This window comes from Rhinopithecus bieti, unplaced genomic scaffold (genome assembly GCF_001698545.2).
Source record: "Rhinopithecus bieti isolate Rb0 unplaced genomic scaffold, ASM169854v2 scaffold_65, whole genome shotgun sequence".
In the NCBI taxonomy this organism is placed as follows: domain Eukaryota; kingdom Metazoa; phylum Chordata; class Mammalia; order Primates; family Cercopithecidae; genus Rhinopithecus; species Rhinopithecus bieti.
The window spans coordinates 4931922-4957033 of NW_016803344.1; the positions used below are offsets into that span (position 1 = coordinate 4931922).

General features: G+C 57.5%; 3 protein-coding genes across 9 annotated transcripts; 2 read left to right on the forward strand and 1 right to left on the reverse strand.

Moving 5' to 3' along the window:
• Nucleotides 1-24954, reverse strand: NECAB3 (N-terminal EF-hand calcium binding protein 3). 6 transcript variants are annotated; one of them, XR_001886767.1, is made up of 14 exons: nt 24677-24952; nt 22852-22876; nt 21146-21254; nt 20151-20176; nt 19840-19937; nt 10089-10225; nt 9715-9833; nt 9483-9562; nt 9327-9380; nt 8557-8669; nt 8311-8388; nt 7777-7868; nt 2754-2952; nt 15-533 (listed from the first exon to the last, which is right to left on the reverse strand). XR_001886767.1 is itself a non-coding variant. In XM_017878401.1 (13 exons), exons 1-13 carry the CDS (start codon nt 24797-24799, stop codon nt 7664-7666), a joined length of 1083 nt encoding a protein of 360 aa, XP_017733890.1. In that variant the 5' UTR covers nt 24800-24949; the 3' UTR covers nt 6929-7663. The 6 variants fall into 6 exon arrangements, 2 of the variants coding, with proteins under 2 accessions (XP_017733890.1, XP_017733875.1); XR_001886768.1 differs by lacking the exon at nt 8311-8388 and having other exon boundaries at nt 10-533; nt 24677-24953; XR_001886765.1 differs by having other exon boundaries at nt 11-533; nt 9327-9562; nt 24677-24954.
• On the forward strand, nt 12134-13744 carry CUNH20orf144 (chromosome unknown C20orf144 homolog). 2 transcript variants are annotated; one of them, XM_017878436.1, is made up of 3 exons: nt 12134-12341; nt 12820-12882; nt 13359-13740. In XM_017878436.1, the coding sequence occupies exons 1-3, from the start codon at nt 12216-12218 to the stop codon at nt 13695-13697; spliced, it is 528 nt and encodes a 175-aa protein (XP_017733925.1). In that variant the 5' UTR covers nt 12134-12215; the 3' UTR covers nt 13698-13740. The 2 variants fall into 2 exon arrangements, with proteins under 2 accessions (XP_017733925.1, XP_017733935.1); XM_017878446.1 differs by lacking the exon at nt 12820-12882 and having other exon boundaries at nt 13359-13744.
• Nucleotides 16280-18695, forward strand: ACTL10 (actin like 10). The gene has a single exon (XM_017878423.1). It carries the CDS (start codon nt 17671-17673, stop codon nt 18406-18408), a length of 738 nt encoding a protein of 245 aa, XP_017733912.1. The 5' UTR covers nt 16280-17670; the 3' UTR covers nt 18409-18695.
• Nucleotides 24955-25112: the final 158 nt, after the last annotated feature.

Below are 25112 nucleotides of genomic sequence, written 5' to 3' on the forward strand. Positions count from 1 at the left end.
GACTTGTCAATATTCACTTATGTCCTTATGACACTGATGTTAAATCACAGGTAATTTTACTGTTGCCTTCCAATTTATTTGCTTAATGGTTGCATCATTTAATTGAGGCCATAATTTTTTTTAACTCTTCACCTCCTGTTGGGCAATTGGATCGCTTTCGCATTTTCCGGTGCAGCATACATCTATGCATTCTCTTCCTTTGCATTATTTATTTCCTTAGGATAATTTTCCAATGTGGAATTTTTGATACCGAACATTTCTTGGATCCTTGAAATCTGTACAAACTACTCTCCCTAAAAGCCCAACAGCTTGCATTGCCTCCAGCAGCCCCTGGGTGGTACTTTCTGTGGCCCAAAGGCTGGTGCAGGCACACCTTTGTGTGGAATTTCAGGCTGCCAGTCTGGTTTACCAGCCGGTGAGCTGAGGCCTCAGTTCTGTCACTTGAATACCCATCTGTGCTCTCTCCCTGAGACCCTCCTCTCCTGAACAGCCTTGCCCAAGAGGCTCGTTGCCACCACCAGCTTCACAGTCCCCTAGAATGCAAGGGGAGACAGACTGGTTACTAGGTCTGGAAACAGGGAGGCGGGCTGGCCTGTGGCCTAGGGCTTGGCTGTATGATCTTCGATGCAGGTGGTGCCAACTGCAAACCTTTCTGGGCTGCACTGCAATCTGCCCACCTAGAACAATGGCAAGATCTCAGCCATGGGACTGTCAGCCCTGCACAAGAGCACTATGTTGGTGGAAAGGGAATGTGCCATAGAAATGGCAGGCTGAAAATCTTTTCCTCACCGCAAAACACCCAGATGCCAGATAAATTATAATGAATGTACTTTTAACTGCATTGCTGAGGTCACAGATAGGACATTCTAAGAACTCAAGAGTTGGAGGGAGACTGCGTCTAGGCACAATGTGAGACTTGGTTTTGAGCATATACAAAGTGCAGAAACAAAACTCGGGCCTTTCCACAAAGGCAGGTAGCTCAGTACCTTTGGCACCGTGAAAAGGCGGCAGGGAAGATCTGCCCACCTGCAGTGGAAACTGAATTGGAAACAGCTCTGTCCCTGCTTGAGAAAAAGGAAAAAAGAACTGGGACGGGCATGGTGGCTCACACCTATAATCCCAGAACTTTGGGAGGCTGAGATCACTTGAGCCCAGGAGTTTGAGACCAACCTGGGCAACATAGTGAGACCCCCCCATCTCAACAAAAATTAAAAACTTAGCTGCGCATGTCAGATTTATCCTGAAGGAAGGTCAGGGAATCCTAGTGCTGAGAAATTAAGATAATTAAGGACCTTCAGGATCAATATTGTGTGTCAACCAATTATAAGCTGTCCGGAAACAACACTGAACCTTCAAGGAAATGAGCCTTCGTTAACAAAGTCATCAGGAACAATAATTGATTTAGATCCCTGGGACTTCAGATACTACAATCACCAGATACAGGCTGGGCACAGCAGCTCATGCCTGTAATCCCAGCACTTTGGGAGGCTGAGGCAGGCAGATCACAAGGTCAGGAGTTTGAGACCAGCCTGACCAACATGGTGAAACACGTCTCTACTAAAAATACAAAAATTAGCCGAGCGTGGTGGCACATGCCTGTAATCCCAGCTACTCAGGAGGCTGAGGCAGGAGAATCCTTTAACCTGGGAGGTGGAGGTTGCAGTGAGCCAAGATCGCGCCCCTGCACTCCAGCCTGGGCGACAGAGAGACTCAAAAAAAAAAAAAAAAAAAAGGACCAGAAACAGAATACAAAATATGAAACCTCTAAAGATGACACTGAAAAGAGCAAAAGAATCTGAAAATGACTAGGCAGGTTTGAAAATAGAATTCTGGAAATGACAATCATTGAAATAATGCATTATTCGACAATAGATTACACCAACCTGAAAAAGCAAATTAGTGGTGCGTTACATTTGTCAGAAAGAGACAGAGAGGCTGGGCGCAGTGGCTTATACCTGTAATCTCAGCACTTTGGGAGGCCGAGGTGGGCGGATCACGAGGTCAGGAAATCAAGACCATCCTGGCTAACACGGTGAAACCCCATCTCTACTAAAAATACAAAAAATTAGCCAGGCGTGGTGGCGGGCGCCTATAATCCCAGCTATTCGGGAGGCTGAGGCAGGAGAATGGTGTGAACCTGGGAGGCGGAGCTTGCAGTGAGCCAAGATAGCGCCACTGCACTCCAGCCTGGGCGACACTGTCTCAAAAAAAAAAAAAAGAGAGACAAAGAATTGGCAACTATGAAAGATCTGTCCCTCTGGAAAGTTAGGAGGGGAAAGCCTTCTCATGTGTTACCAAGGGCAGCATCCAGGAGCCTGCTGACTGGTGTTTCTCACCAGAAAGGGGACTGTCCTGAGGTGGGAGTAGGATCTTGGGAAGCAATCATGTCTCTTGCCCACCTCTGCTTCTTTCTGACTGCTGGTATTTCAGGGTCAGGGTCACGATTAGGCATGTCCTCTTCTTAGCCTTCCTCCCAAGAGGCTTGGAGGAACCGGCGACGGACCGTCGCCACTCCTCATTGCCTGCTGCCAGGAGCCCTCTTGTGGACAGAGCTGGACTTTCCCCCTGGGTTGCCACCATCCCTGAGCCAGATTCCTTTCCAGAGCACACACCAGCAGCTTTTCCTTCCCCTTCGCATTAGCCTTTTCTCAGGCTGCCTTTCCACCCCATAAGTTAACATTCTCTAGGTTCCTCCTAGGGAGTTCCAGAAGCTATCGGGGCTCAGTCTCCCCACCTTCTGAGGGCTGGCTTACCTGTCCCCTCGCACTGGGCTCGTCCTTGCGCACTGTCTGCCATTTTGCAGGCCCCAAGGCCTGGCAGTGTTCCTCTTTTTGGTGTAGCTGCCTCTGCCTCCTCCAGCCGGGACTGGTTTCTGCTACCAGAGGGTGTCCTCTCCCAGCGCTGTTCACTCCCGAGGGCTAGCAGCTGTTGGTGCCAGGGAGTGGATCCCTCCTGCATGACCCGGGGCAAGGCACTTACTCACTGAGCTTTTTCCTTCGTAAGCTGGAGATGCTAACGATGTGTACGCCTCTGGGGTGTTGTGAGGGTAAGATGCAATCAACAACATGGGTATAGCCCCTAGCACAGAGCTTGGCACCCAAGGCGTCCCTGTAAACTGGTTGCTGTCATACCTGTTTCTCTCCCTGCCAATCTGTGATTTCCTTGAGGATTGATGTTTGTGTCCAGCACTCTATGTGGAGCCTGGTGTCCTGCACAAGTGGTATGTTTCAAGAATAATTTTTTGAAGACCACCTAGTTCTCAGTCCCTTTCGGCCCATCAGAGGCTACGTTAAGGGGACTTGTTGGGAGAGCTGTAGGGCATTGGCCACCGTCTAGACTGTTGCTGGCTGCAGCCTGGCCTGGCACTGGGCCAATCCCTGGGACAGGTTTGAATATATACAGGTGAGTCACAGGTGCAGGTGTGAGGAACGGGAGAGGGCAGGTGCAGGGAGTGGGTGGAAAGGTAGGGGCGGCAGCTGGCTAAGGAGCCTGGAGCTCTCCTGACTTCAGGGCTCTGCCTGCCCTTGGCCGAGTGCTGTCACCAGCCCAGGACATTTGATCATCCCCAGCACCTGCCACAAAGCAGGTGCCCAGTGGTTGTCAAAAAGAGCTGAAGAGCCAACAAGAGCAGGATTGGGAAAGGCACCCCCGTGCAATGGCACTCTCCTGCTCCTTACAGTGGAAGCGTTGCTGTGGTGGACAGGGGTGGCTTGGGACAAAGGCCACAGACAGGGTGACTGGGGTTGCAAATGGCCCAGCTCAGCTGGAAAGCACCTTGACTGCCCGGACATGAAATTATGACCCCGATGCTGAAGACCTTCAGGTGCCACTGAAGGGTCTTGGCCAGAAAGGTGCATTTTCAAAATGGCAACATTTTGAAAGCCCGCTCTGGCTGTGTCTTTATAGGGAATGGATGGGGTGGGAGCCAGGTGAAGAAGTTGCTGCAGTCTTCCAGGCCAGAGAGGACAGTGGCCCTGACTTGGGGGCTGGGGCAAAGCACAATGGTGGGGATGGCAGGCTACAGGTGAGGTGAGCTGGTGAGATTGACAGACAAGGCAGAGGCTTAAGGGCTTCCTCCGGGTCCCCACAGCCCCAGCCCAGCTCCGACGTTTGTTCTGTGGCTGCGGCTCCAGCCCCGTCTGCGCTCAGCTCCACTCCCACCCACTCCGTCTGGCACCCTCCTGTCTCCCTGTCACCTGCAAGACAACATTCCACTCTCATGCACCCGGCCTCCTCAGCTGGCCCCAGCCCTCACACTCCAAGGCTCCCTTCTGCCCTCACACCTGCCCGGAGACCTCTGCTCAACTTTCACAGCTCAAACCAAACACTCTCCTAAGTGGCCCCCTGATCCTGCTGTACATCCCCGCCTGCGTGCCCTCCTCTGTAGCTCCAGCCTTCAGGAGTGAAGGAGGACACAGCCTCTATTAAAAATCATAATAAAGAGGTGTCCACCTTCAGAACTGCACTGCAGAGGGAGCCAGGCATGGTGCCCAGGGCACAAAAGCTAAGGAGATGCCCACCACAGATAAGTCAGCCTGAGGGTTTGGGCATATTTAAAGATGGCAGTGGGCTGGGCATGGTGGCTCATGCCTGTAATCCCGGCACAATGGGAGGCCGAGGTGTGCGGATCACTTGAGGGCAGCAGTTCGAGACCAGCCTGGCCAACATGGTGAAACCCCATCTCTACTAAAAACACAAAAAAATTAGTGGGTGTAGTTGTGTGCGCCTTTAATTCCAGCTACTTAGGAGGCTGAGGCAGGAGAATCGCTTGAACTCAGGAGGCAGAGGTTACAGTGAGCCAAGATCGCACCACTGCATTCCAGACTGGGCGACAGAGCAACTCCGTCTCAAAACATAAAAAAAAAAAAAAAAAAAAAAAAGATGGAAAAAGATGGCAGTGGGAATTTTTTTTTTTGATACGGAGTCTCGCTCTGCCGCCCAGGCTGGAGTGCAGTGGCCGGATCTCAGCTCACTGCAAGCTCCGCCTCCCGGGCTTACGCCATTCTCCTGCCTCAGCCTCCCGAGTAGCTGGGACTACAGGCGTCTGCCACCTCGCCCGGCTAGTTTTTTGTATTTTTTAGTAGAGACGGGGTTTCACCGTGTTAGCCAGGATGGTCTCAATCTCCTGACCTCGTGATCCGCCCGTCTCGGCCTCCCAAAGTGCTGGGATTACAGGCTTGAGCCACTGCGCCCAGCCAATTTTTTTTAGTTTTCAGGATTTGTTGCTACAGTTTTTGTGGAGGACAAAAGAAGCCTTTACAACACAGGATGGAAAGCAGGGCAACTTCCTCCTCAGCTGTCTTCTCTAACAAGACACACTGCCCAGCCTGGGCAACATGGCGAAACCCCCATCTCTACAAAAATTAGCCGGGCGTGGTGGTGTGCACCTGTAGTCTTTGGCTCACTGCAACCTCCGCCTCCTGGGCTCAAGCGATTCTCCTGCCTCAGCCTCCCAAGTAGCTGGAATTACAGGCACACACAACTACACCCGAACAAGCCTCAAGCCTGCTCAGAACCCCATGTGGTTCAGATGGTGGCAGCACTTTCTTTTCTTTTCTTTTTTTTTTTTTTTTTTTTTTGAGGCGGAGTCTCGCTCTGTCGCCCAGACTGGAGTGCAGTGGCCGGATCTCAGCTCACTGCAAGCTCCGCCACCCGGGTTTACGCCATTCTCCTGCCTCAGCCTCCCGAGTAGCTGGGACTACAGGCGCCCGCCACCTCGCCCAGCTAGTTTTTTGTATTTTTTTTTAGTAGAGACGGGGTTTCACCGTGTTAGCCAGGATGGTCTCGATCTCCTGACCTCGTGATCCGCCCATCTCGGCCTCCCAAAGTGCTGGGATTACAGGCTTGAGCCACCGTGCCCGGCCGGTGGCAGCACTTTCTAAGAGCTCCCAGGGATCTGTGAAGTGGGGTGGCAGGAGGATGGCCTGGCACTGGACTGGCCAGGATGCCACCAGGGACCTCTGTGCAGGTGGCCCAGGCAGCCAGGCTGGTGGAAGAAACTGTCTCCCGCAGGGGCTGCCGGGGAGAAATCGCAGGGAAGATGCCGCCTGGAGTCCCAGATGGAGATGCCCACCCTGAGCTGGTGCCATCTGAGTTACCTTTCTAGCCAGGCCCCAGCCCAGTCAGGACCTGGCGCCATCAGGGCATTCAGGAACATGGAAGCAGCACTCACCCCACCAGCCACCCCTCACCACGACTTAAAGCCTCCCATGGCCTCCTCGTGATGTAGCACCTCAGAGCTCAGCCTCACCCAGCCCTCTCCCCTGCACCCTCAGCTCAGCCCTGCTACTGGGTCACCCTTGGTTCAACCAGGCAAACCCTCCTCCTCCTTAGGGTCCATGTGCCATCTCCTCTCTCTGGAAAACTGATACCAACACTCCCAGGCCAGGTAAAATGCCATCCTGTGCCCCTGCGGTGCCAGGGCTTCCTCTTCAGGGCAGCTGCTTAGATGTTAGATGTCCCTCTCGGCCAGGTCGCCTCCCCTCCATGCCCCCCAGTCATGGAGGGGACAGGAGGACACCCCCAGGGGCTAGTAGGACTGGCTTGGCCTTTGTCCTCCTGGAACCACTCTATGTGGGATGGTGGTGACAAGTCCAGCTTGGTGAGAAGGCCAAGTCTTCCCACAGGAGCGTGGTCGAGCAATCTGGGCCCGGAGGAGGCTCTGTGTGGGTGACGCTAGAACCCCTGTAAAACCTGCAGAGACATGTCACCCCCTCCCTCAGGCAGGACCCACCACCAGGGTGTGTCAGGGCCGGGGACCCTGAAGTGGGAAGACTTGTGTCAGCTCATGTGAGCATCCACTCTGCGAGCGTAAGGGCATGAGGTGGGAACCGGGGGGCTTCCCGAGAGAGGTGCCCCCCCTGGAGCTTTTGGCCTGGGAGGTACACAGGCCCTACAGCCCAGACCTGCGAGAGAGAGGAGGCGACACTGGAAAGGACCACTGCCTTTATTGCCTCTGTGCTGGGGTCCCAGCCTGGGCTTCAGAGGCCTCTGGGGGCAACAGGTGACCCTGGGCCCAAATTATTGCTACTTGGCCAGGTCACCTTGGGGCTTCCCATAGTGCCCTGAGAATGGGTGGGGTGAGGGCATGCAAATGATAAGAAAATGGCATGCAAACCAACCCAAAGGCCTCTGGCACATCCATGGGTGCTGGAAGAGTCAGAGCCTAGTGGCCCGGGAGGGCAACAGGGGCACCCAGGTCCAGCCCAGCCTCAGGGGCAAGGTTTGAGGGGTTGGGTCCCTGAGCATCAGCCCTGCTTCTGCTGCTAGCTGGAAAGGAGCAGAAGCCTGGCCCCAAGACAGCAGGAAGAAAGCAGGAGCCTTGCTAGGCAGCCAGATGGCCCAAGGCCCACCCACACAGGGACAGAACCTGCCCTGGGTCGCTGAGCCAGGAGGGACCAGAATCCAGGTCTCCTGAGCCAGGCAGAAGCCAAAGTAGCTTGGAGGCTGAAGTGACAAACAATAAAATACATGGATAAACAAATCAATAATAAATAGAAAGCAAGCAGCCCAGTCCCTGATCCCTGGGCTGAAAGCCCTTCCACCAGGCCCAGGTCCAGGAGGAGGCAGGCCCTGGTCTTTGCGCTGGGTGGGCTGGCCAGTGCAGAAGGCTCCAGAGGGAGGGAGGCAGGGTCCCGGGGTCCTCAGCGTGTGAAGGTCTGGCTCAGTTGTTATTCATTATCCACCAGGAGGCTGGGGGTCAGAGGTCGGGGGGTCAGGAGCCCTCAGGAGCCCACTGCCCCTCCCGGGCGACATGAGTGGGGGTCTGCCGCACACCTGGGAAGAACACAGTGGTGAGGGTGTCCGGAGCCCGCAGGTGGTCGATGAGGACGCGCTGGAAGGCCTTGCTGCAGGGCGTCTGCTGGTGCCTGCGGACAGACGCAGGCTGCCATGACCTCAGTCTCCCTACTCCTACCCCATCCTGCTGCCAGGATCAGACCCCCCGCCCTTCTCACGCTGCCTCTGAAGCCTCAGTCCTCTCCCCTTTGACACGGGGACGCTGTGCAGGTAGAACAAAGGGCACCGCACACAGTGCTCGGCATAGGCATTGTCACATGCATGGTGACAGGTGTTCACTGAGTGCCTCCTGTGGCCCTGTGCTGTATTCAGCTCTTCCCAGTCACCTCCTTTAGCCCACAGGAGTTGGAACTGTTATCACTTCCATTTTGGAAAGGACTCGGGGGCTCGGGCAGGTGGGGTCACTCATCTGAGGTCACAGAGCCAGTGAGTGGGAGAGCAGCATTAGAACTCTGGCCTGACTCACTCCAGGGTCACATTCCATGGTGTTAGCGGCCAGACTGGCACTCATACCTTCTCCAGGAGGCCTCATCCTGCCAGAACTCATACAGGGTGAAGGAGGCACCGTCTGGCACCTTCTGGGCGGACACACTGTGGGGCCAAAGAGATGGGCAGGCGAGGCCAGGGCTGCCACCACCTCTGCCTCCCTGGCCTGAGGTCTCATGGGAGCCCTGGCCCAGGACAGCCAGCCCCAGCACCCCTCTCTGCCCCAGCACCCCTCCCCACCTCAGCCATCCCACTTGCCAGCTGGGGACTCACTGCAGACAATGGCTCTGGGCCCCTGTGAAGTCCACATAGCAGCGCAGGGCTCGGTGGAAGTCCTGCAGGCCTTCCTCTGCCACCTGGACCTGCCTCTGGGCCACGAGGATGTGCTGGTGGGAGAGGCAGTCAGTCAGCCGGTGTGGGGCTGGGCGCAGGGGAGGGACTGGCTGTGGCCTCTAGGAGGTTCCCAGCTGTTTTTTTTGTTTGCTTGTTTTTAAGATAGGATCTTATTCTCACCCAGGCTGGAGTGCAGTGGTGTGTGGGATCATGGCTCACTGCAGCCTCTACCTGCCAGGCTCAAGTAATCCTCCCACCTTGGCCTCCCAAGGTGCTGGAATTACAGGCATGAGCCACCTACACCTGGCCCCCAGCCTTCTTGACTGATGCCAGATCCAACCTACCCTTTAGCTGGGTTCCTGCTGCCAACCTGCCCCCCAACCTCCCTGTCTCCATCGTCTCCCTGTCTCCAAGGGTGCTGCTTGACCCAGCCACTGTCCCTCCTGCAGTATGCCACCACTTCCTTCCTCCCTCCAGCTTCCGTCCACACTGCCCCAGACCTGGCTTTCAGAAATGCTGATGGGGAACCAAAGCCCAGAGAAGGGTGGCGGTTCCTGCAGGTTCTCAGAACCCGGCACCTGCCCGCCAGGCCTGGGGGCGGGGCACATGCGCATTGCAGAGGGTGGGCAGGCAGCTGGCCCCATGAACCCCCAATTCATGAGCACCCCCAGACATGGCCATCCAGCCGCTTGCCCCTCTCCTGGGCTCACCGAATCAGGCCCCTTGGCCAGGTCCTCTTCATGCAGGGGTTCCAGCCGGGGGGCCTGTGAGGGCACAGAGTGTGGGCCGGGCCTCCAGCATGGGCCTGGCTCGGGTGGATACCAGGAGGGTCCTCCCTCGTGGGGCCCTGGCCCCATGGCCCTCACCTTGCACTCGAGCTGGTCGATGAGCTCCTGGAGGCGGTTCACCTGGAGCTGCCACTGCATCTCAGCCTCTGAGCTGCGCCCTGTGGGTGGGGCCCGTGCAGGGTCAGGCAGGGGCCTCTCAGGCCTGGCAGGTTCTCAGAATGAAGTAAGGGGCAGTGAAAGAGTGGGCCCTGGGGGAAGGAGGGATGCGGTGCCCACCTTGGCCAGGCCTCCCACCCCGCCCCAGACGCACCTGTGTCAGAAGAGCTGGGGGACCAGGTGGATGACCGGCTGACGCTCCTCAGGGCCCGGCGTCCTGTCTGCCGGCTGCCGCAGGGCCTGCTCTGCGCCTCCATGCTCTCTGCATCTGACCTAGAGAAAGTGAGGCTCACAGGGCCGAGGACTGGGGCCCCAGGACGGGACAGGCCTGGGTGAGGAAGACAGGCCTCCTGGGACTCCGAGGCCTAGCCCCAAAGCCAGTCTCCTCTCACCCCACCGTGGCTTCCCTGCCACGGCTTCCCCACCCAAAAATACAGGCTGCAGGATGCTGAGACTATGGGGATTTGGAATGGGGGTACAGTGGGCGCTTGTGTACTAGCCCTGCAGGTCGGCAGCACCCTTACATACCGCCAGCCACGGGCCTGGGCCTCCAGGGTATCTGACGCCCCCTCCAGCGAGCTTTGCAGGGCTTGCAGCTGGCTCACCGTCTCCCGCAGCAGGAAGCGCGTCACAAACTGGTCCACCTTGGAGGCCCTCTCGTACTCCTGCGGGCCAGGGGGGACGGTCAGCATCTCCCAGCCTGGGCATTGATCTCTGAGTGGGTCCTCTGCCTCGTGCCCATCAGAGTAGCAGTGGCAGTGCCAAGAGCAGGGGCATGCAAACCCAGCACAGGCAGGAGGGTACTGAGACCCGATGGGCAGGGAGGGGTCTGGATCCCTCCTTGTCCGGGCCTGGCCTCCCTCCCCGGAGGTGTGGAGCCAACTCACAGCAGGCATCTGCCTGCCGACGTGCCTGGCTTTTCTGGACTTCACGGCCCCTTCCCTGATGGGGCTACCACCTTCAGCACTGTCATAGCCAGTGAGTCCCAGGCACAGCTAGGCTAGGTGGGGCTGTCACAAGGTATCCAAGGGCCAGTGTTGACACGGGGCAAAATGATGACCTGGTGTGGCCCCAGACTCACAATCTACGTGTTCACTCCCTCATTCATTCACTCATGCACACAACACTGGGTGCTTTTTACTAAGACCTGCTGATAAAAAACAGGTCGCCGTCCTCACTCACACAGACACACACACACACATACCCGCTGGCACTGACCCCAACCGACACTGCCAGCCTCCTCTCAGCCCCTCTCAGGGTGGCAGAGAGGCAGGGAGGCTGCCCACATGTTAGGCCCTGCATGGCCCAGCATGGTATTCTGAGGCTTCTCAACTACCTTCACTTCCTGGAGCTTCCATTTCCTCATCTATCAAACAGGAAAGATGAAACTCAGCATATGGAGCTACGAGAAGCTCCCAGGAGTTAATTCCTGCACAGGACTCAGCCCAGGGTCTGACACATAAGCTCTCAATGCTAGACCTGCCAGCCGTCTATCGTCAAGTGTAACACAATAAAGGCCTGCCCACTTACACACCCAGGAGTCACAGACGTCCTGAGAATTGCCTAACCCCCACCACACACACACACACACACACACACACACACACACACACACACGTGCGCACCAGGGTGAGAGTCCTGGGGAGCTGTGGTCCAGGTGCCTGCCCTTTCTGAGGGGACTCCAGAGGTCCCATCCATCAGAGATTTCATCTCCTGCCACAACCTGCCTCAGCTCAGCCATCAGATGGGACCTCCTGGGCCAGGCTTATGAGTTAGGAGACAGGGACAGAGAAGAAGGTGGGTCTTTTCATTCTCAGACAGGCCAGGGTTTCTATCTCTATGAAATCTTTCCAAAAATGTCCTTTTTGGGTATTTGAGATGATTAGTTTCTGTTGCTTGCAACCAGAGAACAGATAGAAGCACCCACTCAGAGCCAGGCACTGCTACAAGAAGAATTTCATTTAGTCTTTTGTATTTCTGAGATAAGAGTCTCACTCTATCACCTAAGCTGGAGTGACATGGCATGATCTTGGCTCACTGCAATCTCTGCCTCCCAGGTTCAAGCAATTCTCCTGCCTCAGCCTCTTGAGTAACTGGGATTACAGGCCCATGTCGCCACACCTGGCTAATGTTTGTATTTTTAGTAGAGACAGGGTTTCACTATGTTGTCCAGGCTGGACTCGAACTCCTGACCTCAGGTGATCCACCCGCCTCAGCCTCCCAAAGTACTGAGACAACAGGCATTAGCCACCATGCCGGGCCTCATTTAACCTTTGTAACAATTTATAGGAACCATAATTGACCCCATTTTGCAGATGAGAAAACAGGCCCAGAGAGGTTTATTACCTGGGCTAAGGTCACATAGTAAGTTAGTGGCAGGGCCAAAATTCACACCCAAACCACAGAAATCCCCCTCTATTGGCCACTAAGCACCTTACATGCATTGCCTCATTTATGATCATTAGCCCAGTTTTACAGCTGAGAAACCAAAAGTGACAGAGTGAGTGGAGCCCAGATTCACCTTTAGGCCCTGGGAGGCGGTGCTCAGAGCCTGCCATTGGTGAGGTCAGCCCGTGAGGTCACAATGCTGCCAGGGCCCAGGGGGCAGAGCAGACGGAGTGTGGGCCATGGTCCCCAGTGGTGACCAGCCCTGCCATGGGAAACAATAGTTCCCACAAAAGGACCAAAGCACCCAAGCAGGCCCACAAGGAGCGGCCAGCTGACATGGACAAGGCCTGGTGGAGACAGCTCCTCAACCACCTCACTCGGAAGAAGCCGACTGTGAGTGTGGGGGATGGGGAGCAGGGCTGGGGAGGCAGATGGGGGTCAGGGAAAGCTGGACAGATGGATGGGAGTCTAAGCCTTGTGTGTAGAAGTCCTAGGGGGTGAGGGAGGAATTCGAAAATCTCTCCCAAGGATGAGGATCCCAGGGGCCCACATGGGTGTGGATGGGGGTCTTTTCAAGGTGGCTCACGCCTATAATCCCAACACTTTGGGAGGCCAAGGTGGGTGGATCACTTGAGCCCAGGAGTTCAAAATCATCCTGGGCAACATAGGGAGGCCCCATCTCTACAAAAATAAAAAACTGGCTGGTTGTGGTGGCAAATGCCCACAGTCCCAGCTACTCAGAAGACTGAGGTGGACTGCGTGAGCTCAGGTCAGGGATGCAGTGAGCCGCTGACAGCACCACTGCACTCCAACCTGTAGGACAAGACCCTGTTTGACTCAGTCTTTTTTTTTTTCAAAAAAAAAAAAAAAGGCCCAGAAGGGAGGGCAGAGATTCCAGAACCAGAAAGTGGATGAGATTCGAGCGCCCAGGGAGGTGAGCATGAGTGGGATTCTCTCCCAACCCTGGACAAACGGATGGAGGTCCCAACACGGAGAATCAGTCCTAGTTGGTACTACTGAAGCTAGGGGCAGGGGGAATTCCCTTGTGTCCTCTCTCCAGCTCCTAGGCTCAGAACTTCCCTGCCTCCCTCTCAAATGAGCAGAGGCCCTGGACCAGGCAGGGGTGGGGAAGGGTGCTGAGAGCCCCCGACATAGGGTCTGGAAGAGATCCCATAAACTTAGACGGAGCTGGTTTCAGGAAGTCAGCCTGGGATGGATGAGGATTTGCAGAAGGGAGGCGGAGTCCGGGGCGCCACGCAGGGAAGGGAGAGCTTCCCCGCGGCCTGAATTGGACAGGGGTCCCCTCCAGCCTTGTGCATGGGAGGATGACAGGACCCGGTGGATGAGGGTCCCAGGAGGAAGGCTCGGCCCTGGCGTGCTCTTCCCCTCACGCCCCTGTTCCACCCCCAGACCAGGATCGTGCTGATTCTCCCCCTGGACAAGCGACAGCCGCTGGCCAAGGCTGGGCGACCGATTGACTACGCGCTGGGTGCTCAGCTGGGCTCCCCGGCGGCACCCAGGTTGCGCGGAGCGGGAGAAAGCGACGAGCGCGAGCTGAAGATGCCGGTGCTGCTCCTGCTGCTGCTGCGGCAGGAGGCGCGGCAGCCGGAAGAGGGCGGGGCGAGGGCAGCGCGGAGCTGGTCGCGGCTGCGCTCGCGCATGCGGTCCCCGGGAAAGGCTCCCAACGAAGCCGGGCCTGCCGAAGAGCAGCCGCGCAAACGGTGCCGCTGCCCTCGCCCGCGGCTCTAAGCGCTTGGCCCAGACCCCGCCTAATAAAGAGTGCGTGGCAACCCTGGAACCTGCGAGCCCTGTCGGAGGCGTCTGGGAGGCGGAGTCGGGCTGGGCAAAGCTGAGCCTAGGAGCCGCACAGGGGTGAACGGGGCGTATTGAAAGCAGAGCCACCCTCAAGCCTGTAATCCCAGCACTCTGTTGTGTTGAGACGGCGTTGCTGTTATTCACTGTGATTTTTTTGGTCGCAGGCAGGATCGAGACCATTTTCTGCGCTAACACTGTGAAACCCCGTCTCTTACTAAAAAATACAAAAAAAAAACTAGCCGGGCGAGGTGGCGGGCCCAAAACCTGTAGTTCCAGCTACTCGCGGAGGCTGAGGCAGGAGAATGACTTGGAACCCGGGAGGCGGAGCTTAGTGAGCTGAGATCCGAGCCCACTGCACTCCAGCCTGGGCGACAGAGCGAGAGGAGTCTCAAAAAAAAAAAAAAAAAAAGAAAGCAGAGGCCACCGCCACGTCTGGATGTCTTTTGCTTTCTCCTTACATGTGCCAAGGGTCAGAACAAAAACCCACACCTTGCTACAGTGGCGGGAGGCAGTTTCCCTCCCCCAACACTCCAAACCCAGGTCACATCCCGCTCAGTCTGCAGGCTCAAGGGAGGTGGGCTTGGGCAAACCCAGGCGTGGCCACGCTAGTGAGGGGGGCCTGCTTCCGGCAAAGCCTGACATCCCCCCAGCATCCAGTAATCCCTCTTAGGCATAAGGGAGGTGCCAGGCCAACAGGCACCATCCTGGGCAAGAACAGCCAGGACGGCAGTCAGCTGGGGCAAGGCCTGAAACGTGGATTCTGCCTGTGGACGCACCCAGGAGAAGCTGGAAGCCCTTTGGCACCTCACTCCTACACATTGTACTTGGTAACCCCAAAGCACTCAGGCCCTCCAGTCTTCCCCAAGGTACTTCTGTCTCCCAACCTACCCTGTCCCATCTCCTTCCCCACATGACAAAGACTTCTTCCAAACCACTCACCTGTCTAGAGCATCTCACTCTCCTGCTCATAAGCTTTCAATAGGTCTCCATTACCAACAGGGAAAAAGCCCACAGCCTCAGTCTCACTCCCCAAATCACTTAGAAGAAGCCCTGCCACACTTTCTGTGGGTGGGATCCTGCTGCTGCTGCTTCTCACTCTCCCAGGTCCCAAATCCAGCTCCACACCCAATGCCACTCCTGGCCTGATGAACCTGCAGCCTGCCTTCCTGTCACACCCTGGTGACCAACCTCAGGATGCCCTCTTTTGGGGGCAGATGCAGCAGGACTGAAGTCCCAGCTCACTAGAGCCACCAGCCCAGCTTCTGCTGAAAATACACTTTTGTCACCGTCACCATGATGAACATCTCCTCCACCTTGCCTGCACCAGGCTGGAGGCTACATAACATCACTCCTGCTAATTGTGAGAACTGACTCTTCCCTACCATCCATGTGGTTACAATCAGGGTAACCATGTTCTTCCATGGGGCTGCACCTCCTGCCCATACAGTGATTGGCTGAAGCTGGTCCTGTCAGCCCCTCCCCCTAGGACTATAGTTCAGGAGCTGTAAGAGACCATGCTCTCTACTTGAACATGCACAGGCTAAGTCAATCTTCAGAATAAAAACACAATGCAGGCCAGGCGCAGTGGCTCACGCCTGTAAACCCAGCACTTTGGGAGGCTGAGACAGGCAGATCACGAGGTCAGGAGATCGAGACCATCCTGGTTAACACGGTGAAATCCCTTCTCTACTAAAAATACAAAAAATTAGCCGGGCATGGTGGTGGGCGCCTGTAGTCCCAGCTACTCGGGAGGCTGATGCAGGAGAATCGCTTGAACTCGGGAGGCAGAGGTTGCACTGAGCGGAGATCACGCCAGTGCACTCCAGCCTGGGCAACAGAGCGAGACTCTGTCTCAAAAAAAACAAAAAAACAAAAAAACAACCACCACCACCACAATGCAGTGCACATCCTGGGTTCCCTACAGCCCTGCAGTCAGATTCTGTTCCTGAAACCTGATTTCACCCTTGCTCTTGGTATCCATAACATATAAGATCCTTGTAATAAAGTCCTTATTTTGGCTTACATTCCCCCCTAGTCTTCTACCTGCAACCAAATTGGTCCTGAAGAGGATGAGGCTTTGCAGAGACAAGAAGTGGCCTCTTTCCTGTGTGGTGGGATTATTACTACCTTTTGGAGAAAACCAAACCCAGAGAAAGATCAAGACTAGGTTAGGACTGCACAGTGAGTCAGCTTCAGAACTGAGTCTTGCTGGGTGCAGTGGCTCACATCTGTAATCCCAACACTTTGGGAGTCCAAGGCGGGTGGATCACCTGAGGTCAGGAGTTCGAGACCAGCCTGGCCAACATGGCGAAACCCCATCTCTACTAAAAATACAAAAATTAGCCGGGTATGATGGTGCGTGCCTGTAGTCCCAGCTACTCAGGAGGCTGAGGCAGGAGAATCGCTTGAACTCGGAAGGCAGAGGTTGCACTGAGCTGAGATTGCAACACTGCACTCCCAGCCTGGGAGACCGAGACTCTGTCTCAAAAAAATTAAAACTGAGTCTCAAACTCAGGCCCACGTGAATCCATCCGTGGAAGCCCCTAAAGGTAGGGCCAGAGCCTGTCGGGGCTCTTCAGGGAAGCTGTAGATCTGTGACTAAAAGCTTTTTCTTCAGCACTGGGAAGGTAAGGGCCACACATCTGGCCAGAGTACATCAGATAACTCTAAGTGGTTTGAGAAAGGAATCAGACTGATTGTGCTAGGCTGCTGAAGCCAGACCCCTGGATGCCAAAATCACTGCCCTTGGATCTGTCCAGGAGAGAGGATGGGTCCAGGGAGTTGTCATAGGGTAGGGGGCTGTGGAAGTGCAGCTGCTGGGGAGTGAGGTCACAATGAGACCAATCCAAGTTCTTTTCTGCCTTCTGACCAGCTCCTCCCCCCTCCACAACCAGGAACTTCCGTCAAGTCCAGGTGAGAGGTGCCAGGAGGCTGCCTGGGTCCCCAAGGGGGATAGATGTCCAAACAGCCTTACCACAAGGCCCCTTCGCCTTCAAAGTTCTGCTCCTCCTGGGGGCGTCTTAGGATCTAAAAGGATCAGTCCTAGCCATCTCGTCAGCCATCTCAGCAAGCGCTGACGGGGAGGAACAGCAAAGGAGAGGCGAGTCCTGAGAGCGTGGGAGCCCGGTGCAAGGCGTGGAGCCCGGAGCCCGGCGCCGGAGGAAGACGAAGAGGGTGAGATGCGGCTGGAACCCAGCCAGAGCAGAGACTGAAGCCTGAACTAGGGGCCGGGCCTCAGGCCTAGGGACTAGGCACGAGCTGAAGAGGCAGCGGACGGCCCGGAACAACAGGCGGGCCTTTCAGACCAGAGGGCAGAGCCAAGAGCTGAGAGGGGTGGTGATCTGGTCCAGAAGAGGAGGAATTTAGGCCCTGGAGGCAGAGCTAAGGGCTCAAAGGGACCACTCCCTAGGACAGAGGCCGGGAGGTCTCGGGCCAACTAAGCCGAGCGGCACGGAGAGGAGCCTTCAGCCCCCGGGCTGGACGGAGCCCGAAGGTGGCGTCGGTGTCGGGGAGCCGCCCTGTGCACCGACCGCCCTCCCTGGGCCGCATCGCGGTGGTGGTGGACCAGGGCTCGGGTTTCACCAAGGCGGGCTTCGCGGGCGAGAACCAGCCGCGAATAGTGCTGAAGAGCTCCAGCCTGGTGCCCAGCTGGGACCGGCCGGTGCTGCCCGGCGCGCCGGGCTGTGAGCTGGCAGGCGGCGTGGCGCGGGCGCACCCCATCAAGCACGGCGTGGTGGCGGACTGGGAGGCGCTGGAAGGGCTCTGGGAGCGCCTGCTGGTGGGCGGCCTGCGGGTGTGCCCAGAGCAGTGGCCCGTGCTGGTGAGCGAGTCACCGACGGCGCCACCTGCAGGCCGCGAAAGGGTGGCGGAGCTGCTGTTCGAGACCCTGGCAGTGCCCGCGTGCCACATGGCTAGCACCGCGTTGTTGGCGCTCTGCTCCACTGGCGTGTTCAGCGGGCTGGCCGTAGAGGCCGGCGCGGGCGTGTGCCACGCCACGCCCATCTACGCGGGTCACTCTTGGCACCAAGCCACCTTCCGGCTGAACGTGGCAGGCAGCACCCTGTCGCGCTACCTGCGGGATCTGCTGGTGGCGGCAAACCCTGACCTCTCGCAGCAGGCCCTGCCCCGCAAGGCCATCACACATCTCAAGAAGCGCAGCTGCTACGTGTCCCTGGACTTCGAGGGCGACCTCCGCGACCCCGCCCGCCACCATCCGGCCACTTTCAGCATGGGTAACGGGTGCTGCGTCTGCCTTAGCAGCGAGCGATTCCGCTGCCCTGAACCCATCTTCCAGCCAAGCCTGCTGGGCCAGGCTGGGCCGGGGCTGCCCGCGCTGGCCTTCCGGGCGCTGCAGAAGATGCCCGAAACGCTGCGGACACGACTGGCAGACACCCTGGTGCTGGCCGGCGGCTCCACGCTGTTTCCTGGCTTCGCCGAGCGCCTGGACAAGGAACTGGAGGCGCAGTGCCGGCGGCACGGCTACGCGGCCCTGCGGCCCCACCTGGTGGCCAAGCATGGGCGTGGCATGGCTGTGTGGACCGGTGGCTCCATGGTGGCCTCCCTTCACTCCTTCCAGCGCCGCTGGATAACCCGGGCCATGTACCAGGAGTGTGGCTCCAGGCTGCTGTACGATGTGTTCAACTGAGTCAGGCTGGACTGGGGGGTGGCACTGCGGTGGGGGCCAGCTCTCTATCTAGAGTCAGGTGTTTGGAGCTGGCAGGGTCCTCCTGGAGGTTGGAGCTGACTGGATGGGTCACCCCCAAACCCTTTCTGAGCCAGGAGGAGGTATTTGGGACCCATGGGACCCTCATTTTCAATTGCAGTTTGAATCTCCCCAACCTCTGCCAGTTCAGAGAATGCCAGTCCAGCTGCCTACCCCCAGGGCCCTACTTTATGGCAATAAAGGTGATGCCCCCACTTGTGTCCATGCCACAGATACGGGAGTTCCTCCAACCCCTCGTCATGCCAGGCCCCAAGGGGCAATCCTTTGAAAAGCTACTAGCCAGGCGCGGTGGCTCAAGCCTGTAATCCCAGCACTTTGGGAGGCCGAGACGGGCGGATCACGAGGTCAGGAGATCGAGACCATCCTGGCTAATACGGTGAAACCCCGTCTCTACTAAAAAATACAAAAAAACTAGCCGGGCGATGAGGCGGGCGCCTGTAGTCCCAGCTACTCGGGAGGCTGAGACAGGAGAATGGCGTGAACCCGGGAGGCGGAGCTTGCAGTGAGCTGAGATCCGGCCACTGCACTCCAGCCTGGGTGGCAGAGCAAGACTCCGTCTCAAAAAAAAAAAAAAAAAAAAAAAAAAAGCTACTAAATCTCACGTGAAAGTCACCAGCAGGAGGAGCCCTGTGCCTAGGTCATTGTGTGTGCTCAGGTCATTGTTGACGATGAGTGCCTGTTTCCCCTTCTGTAAAAAGTGGGGTCAGACACACTCCCGGGCCTGCTCACTCCCCCTTACAAGAGCCATGGAGCAAAGGGAGGTGGTGATATTTCTTGAACACACAAAGCGAAGGGCGGCTTAGTTTTTGGAAGTCACCACTCAAGGGCCTCAAGCCCTGGCTATCATCACTGTTTGTGCTTGTGCATACACGTGTCCACATGTGCACACAAACGCGTGGGTGCTCACGTCCCTGTCTACTCACGTATGTCCTCGGGCCAAGCCCTGCCCTGTGAACCTGTGAGCACAGCCTTCCACACCTAGCCCAGCCCTGAATGATATCCCACGACAGTTGTGACGGGCCAGCAACTAGAGCACCAGCAGCCCCTAGTATGAAGCACCTACTGTTTGCCAGATATTATTCTGGGTGCTGGAGACAGAACAAAACGACAAAAATCCCTGCCTTCGTTCTCACTTGTCACAGTGATGCATGGAGGGCAGCTCTATTGTTACGATGGTTTAAAGATGAGGAAACAGGCCCAGAGAGGTCAAGGGACACAGCTACAAAGTGGGAGCCAGGATTTGAACCCAAGCCCCTAGCTCTATAACCCTGAGTCAAGACTGTAGAGGATCCCACAGCACAGCAGATGTCCGCTGCCTCACAGTGGGCCCCCCACCATCAGCACTCCACTCACCAGCTTGGTGGCATCCATGGCAGCGAGCACTGCACGGTTCAGCGATTCCAATGCAGCCAGCACCGGCCGGTAGACACCCAGGTGCTCTGCGAAGTAGTCTGCAGGCAGAAGAGGTGCTCAAGGGTTCCTGGACCCCCACCATCTACCCACCCTGGGATTCTGGCCCCCTGGAATTCCTCAGCAGCCAAGCAGGCCTTATATCCTGAGCATAGCCCAACCTGTCCCATCAGGAGACCAGCAACAGTCCCTTGCCACACCTACCCTGGGGCCCAGGGGCCCCAGGAGACAAGAGCTCCCGTGGGCCTACTCACCACACAGTTTTTCCGTTTCTAAATTGCTGCAGGGAAAAGAGAAGGCACGCTTCAGACCTGGGCCTGGTAAACTGGGACTACTGGGGCCAATGCCCCACCTCCTACCCCACCAACTCCCAGCTCAGTCTAACAAGGAGGCCACTTGTGCTCCGCCCCAGATTAAGTTGATCCTGCGGGCAGAGTCCTTGCAGGGTCAGAGAATGGGTTCTACTGCCTCAACTAATCACTCTAAGGGCAAAGATTCAGACCCATTGTTGGCCTCCAAGAGGATCTCAGGCCAGGGGAAGACGGATGTGGACACAGGCCAGCGAGAAGGTCAGAGCTGCGAAGGGGAAGCCAGGTACAGGGAAGTCCAGGGATGGCACAGGGTATTTAGTTGATAGGTTAGGGAGGGTTTCCTAGAGGAGGAGCTGCCTAAGTGAGGCCCTGAAGGACAAGGAACTGGCTGGGGAGACTGGCCAGGAGGGGAGGGGGAGTACTGCAGACGAAGGTTCTAGCCCAAGTCTCAGGAACCTGAGACTGACCCTCAGGAAATGGGAGAAGGGAAGTAGAGGGAGGTACAGCGGTTTGTGCATGTGCACCCCTGGGAGCAGGCACGGGGAGGAGCGTGCACACTCCTGCCAAGACACATAGATGTGGGAGCACACAAGGGGTAGATGGTGTGCGTGTTCGTGCACTGCATTCTTGGGTGGAAGCAGGCGGGGCCCAGCTGTCCCCAGGCATCCTCGGGTCGCTGTGGGAAGCGGGAATGGGGAGCTGAGCCATGGGTGGTGACTCAGACTTGGCTATTTTGGGGTCCCAGCTGGAAGCAGTGTAGTGGGCAAGGCTGTAGCTGGAGAGGGGGTAGGCAGGCGGGTAAAGCTGGAGCCGAGCCCTGGTACCTTTCTCCCTGCCCCCTCTTCCTCATCCTACAAAAGGAACCAAGGCAGCAGGGGACACAGTGGGCTAAAGACAATCCGGCCTGGCATCTACCCACGGCCCCTTCTCGTACTCACTCGGTAAGATGCCCATCAATGCCGCTGAACAGTTCCTGCAGCTCCCCCGGGCTGAGAACCCCATCGGCAAAGTAATTCTGGAATTCCTCAAATGAGAGCTTCCCATCATCTGGTGGCAGGGGGAGGACAGGGAGCAGAGGAGGTATCCCTGACCCTGACTGCACCCCTGCCACCAGGTCCAGGGCCCCAAAGGCCTCGCAGCATCTGACAACCACCTAACCAGGTGGGATGGGATTCTGAGCTCAGTGGGGAGCCTGTTTGGGACAAAAGGACTGGGGTCCTCAAAGGTGTCCAATGAAGGCAACAGAACCTACTTTGCAGGCACCAAAGGGACAGGGCAGTACATAGCATTGGGTAGGAACTCAGTAAACGTTTGCCAAACGAAAAAACAAGCAACAGGCTGGGACATGGCCATAGTGTGGCAGGGCCTAGACGTCACCTAGAAGGATTTGGGGACCAGCCTCACTACAGGGCACAAGGAACCTCCACTCTCTGGATCCAGGACCTTCACAGACAAGCCACGGGGAGGCAGATGGAATCTTCCTACTAGTTGGAGCCTCTGTAGGCAGCAGCAGGCTGGCTCAGAAGGGAATGAGCTTCCCATCACAGGGGCATGTGAGCAGAGGCTGGGAGCACTTATGCGGGACAAAAACATGGGATGTGGTCTGAATGGTACGTGAGGTCTCTGAGCAGGTGGATGTGGAGAGCTGAACCGGGGGAGAATCTGAACCTCCACAGACAGAATGCCCTGGTCCAAGTGAGGGCAGGTGTCCTGATCAAGGGGTTGGGACAAACAACCCCCATGAATTTGAAGAGACCCAAGGAGAAGGGCAAGGAGTGGGGACAGGACCCCATCTCTAGGAGGATGAAACACAAGAGGGCGTGAAGACCCAGATGAAAGACGCCCCAGGCTGACTGCGAAGCTCAGACCCTCCACCGGCCACACAGGGTACAGTGGGCTGCTCCAGGTCACCTAGGAGGAGCACCCTGTTGCTGGATGGGTCCCCGAGGGCTCGTGCTTTAGCTTCCAAGGTTCTCCTAGACCAGGGTCTGAGACTGCCCCGGGACCCAAGGCAGGAGGAGCCGACTCCTTTGGCACTGGACCCAGCTTTATCCTTGCCCAAGGCGTGGGTTTAGTTGCGTCCTCCAAGACCTCCCTGGTCCAGATGGTTGGTCACATGACAAGTTACTGAGCCCTCTAAAAACCTGAGTAAAATCTCCAAAAAGGTCTCACCTCCATTACCTCACTCTTCCAAGTGCCTCACACAAGGAGCCTGGGACTAAACACTGCAAAGACCCCAGTTCAAGCCTATCAATTAAAGGCTGTGTGACCTTAGGCAACCTGCTTCACCTCTCTAGGCCTCTGCTCCTTTATGAAATAGGGTGAATTCCAATCTAGCTGGTGGTTGTGAGGACAACAGGAGGCCACGAAAAGGAAGTGCCCATCACCGTGCCAGGGTGCTGTGTGAAAGTCAGCCCCTACCTCTAGCCCCTGGCCAAACCACATTCCCTCCACTCTCCATCCTGCCAAACTTGGCTGAGAACAGCACCTCCTCTGGGAAGGATGCCTTGATTGATTCTCCTGTTTTGGGCCTCCAAGATTTGTCTCGACTCTTGACTTCCCACCCAACCTTCCAACTCTCCCTGGGCCTTCTGGATGCCTCCCACCCTGCCCCACTGTGGGACCCAGGGGAAGCCACACTCACCATTCTTGTCTGCTCTGCGGAAAACCTAGAGGACAAAGGGACATGTGGGGAACTGTGAGTGCCACCCAGGAAGCCAGAGGCCCCCACTCAACCCGACAGGGTCCCAGCTGGCCGGCCTACCCCCTGCCTCGCCTTTCCTCCTGCCCAGCCTGGTCCCAAACCCCCTGCCCAGCTCAGCCCTGCAGGAGCTTTTCCTGCAAGCAGGGCGCAGGAAGAGCACGCAGCCGGTGCCACCTCCACTCACTTCTCCTGCAGGGCCTGGCCTCATTGGGGGTGCTCCTGGCCAGTTCCCTGTGTCCCCACCTCCCACACCCAGAGTGCAGCCCAAGTTCTATCTGATACATCAGCCCCTGGCACGGTTCCAGCGTGAGGAAGGTTGGGGAAATGGGCCGGCTTGCGGCCCAGGAATCCTGCACAGCCGTCCTAGACCTGAGCCCCGCGCTCTGCTGTGTGGCCATGGTCTATCCCAGCTGCCCTCTCTGAGCTGTTTCCTTGCATGCCGTTGAAGACAGCAGGCAGTGGCTACTCTGTCTCTGCAGGTGCCTGAGTTACCCACTAGCAAACAGATCAGGAGCAGCTGGGGTTAACTCTTTCAGGACTGGGGCTTCCTATGGGGCTGACAGTGAGGACCTTTGGCAGGCGTGTGTGTACACGCACAAGTCCAAGGGGGAGTGGGGGTGGCAGAAGGCAAGGTCAGCAGATTTCATTTATGAAGTGAAGATGAAGAGCAACAGAGGCAAAGAGGAGCAGAGTCAAGACAGGTCCTCGTCTCTCTTAGTGACCTGCTCCCAGGTCACCCAAAGCAGCCCAGCAAAGGGGAGAGTGGCAGGCCTGGCAAGCAGGGGTGGGTCAAGCCTGGGCTGAGAGCCCCCATGAACTCCAGGTCCTGAACGCCAACCTGCTCCAAGATCCTGTTTCTTCAGCGTCAGCAGGGCTCAGGAAAGACTCTAACCTCTAGCCTAACTCAGAGAAGCTCTGCCACTGGCTGAGGGACACACAGCAAGCCAGGGAGGCCCAGGTGGGGTAGATGGAGATCTTGGGAGCGGGGAGGGGTGCTAAGCTGGGAATGGGGACACCTGGGGTCACCCTGTTGTTCCCCTGCCTCCATGACTGACCTGGGACATATCCCCTCAGGCCTTGGTTTTCCTACCTGGGAAGAGGGAGGGTCAGGTCCCTTCCAGCCAGGGATGTGGTCAAGGTGCTGAGTCACTAGGGGCAGTGGGAAGGGGGCGGGAGATAGCTTTGCCTCTCTCTGGAGTTGGGGCATGAGGGGGCCAGGACAGAGCGTAGCACAGGTGGAGAAAGGGCTCAGGGCTGTGGCTGGTGCCCATGGGGACTGCAGGGCCACCCGTGGTCCCATGGGAGGGTGACTCTGTGCAATCCTTACCAACAGTAGGACTCTGCTGCCCTGGAGTGGGGAATGAAGGACTCTGGGGGCGGCACTAGAGTCAGAAGTGAGGGGCCCCTTGTACTCCAGGCTCCCCTTCCCCAGTCAGCCCAGCCTGCGTCTGCTACAGAGTGGGGTGACCGCTGCTGTGATTGTCGACAGCTCCCCCGCAACACCAGACACACAAGTGGGGTGGGCTGAGGGGTGGGGGGCAGCAGGGGCAGTGACACTGGAGCAGGGACAAGCGGAGACATAGACGAGACAGAGAGACAGAACAGGGGACACAAAGGCAGAGAGGTCAAGAGAAAACAGAGACAGCAGGGCCAGAGAGAGAGGCAGAGACCCAGAGACAGCGGCGGGGCCCGAACAACCCCGGAGGGTGAGACTAACAGAGACTCGGGCGGGGAGACACCGCGAGCACAGCCCGCGCCCACTCACGTCCTGGAAGAGCGCGTGTCCGGCGGGCCCGGGGTCGGGCGCGAGCTGCGGGTGCCGCGGGGGCTGGGGCTGGGGCGCGGGCGGCCGGAGCAGGCACATGGTGAGCAGCCCCACGCACGCCATGGCGCCGCCGCCCGCTCGCTGGGGCTCGGCTGCGGTTGCTACAGACCCTGGACGCCGCGGCTGATCCCGACCCTGGACGCCGCGGCGGACTTGGTGGGGCTGGGGGCCGCCCCTTGGCGCCGGCGCCGACGCGCGGGCTCAGGCCCCGCCCCCGCCCCGCCCCCGCGGACGCCGGGTTCCGGGTCTGGAGATTGAGCGCCTGGTTCCCTCGCCGCAAGGTCCAACTCCAGCGCCGCGGGCCTCCGCGCTTCCGAGGCCACGGCGGAGGGGGAGGCGCCCTAGGGTTCGGGTCCCGCGACGGCCTGCCAGGAGC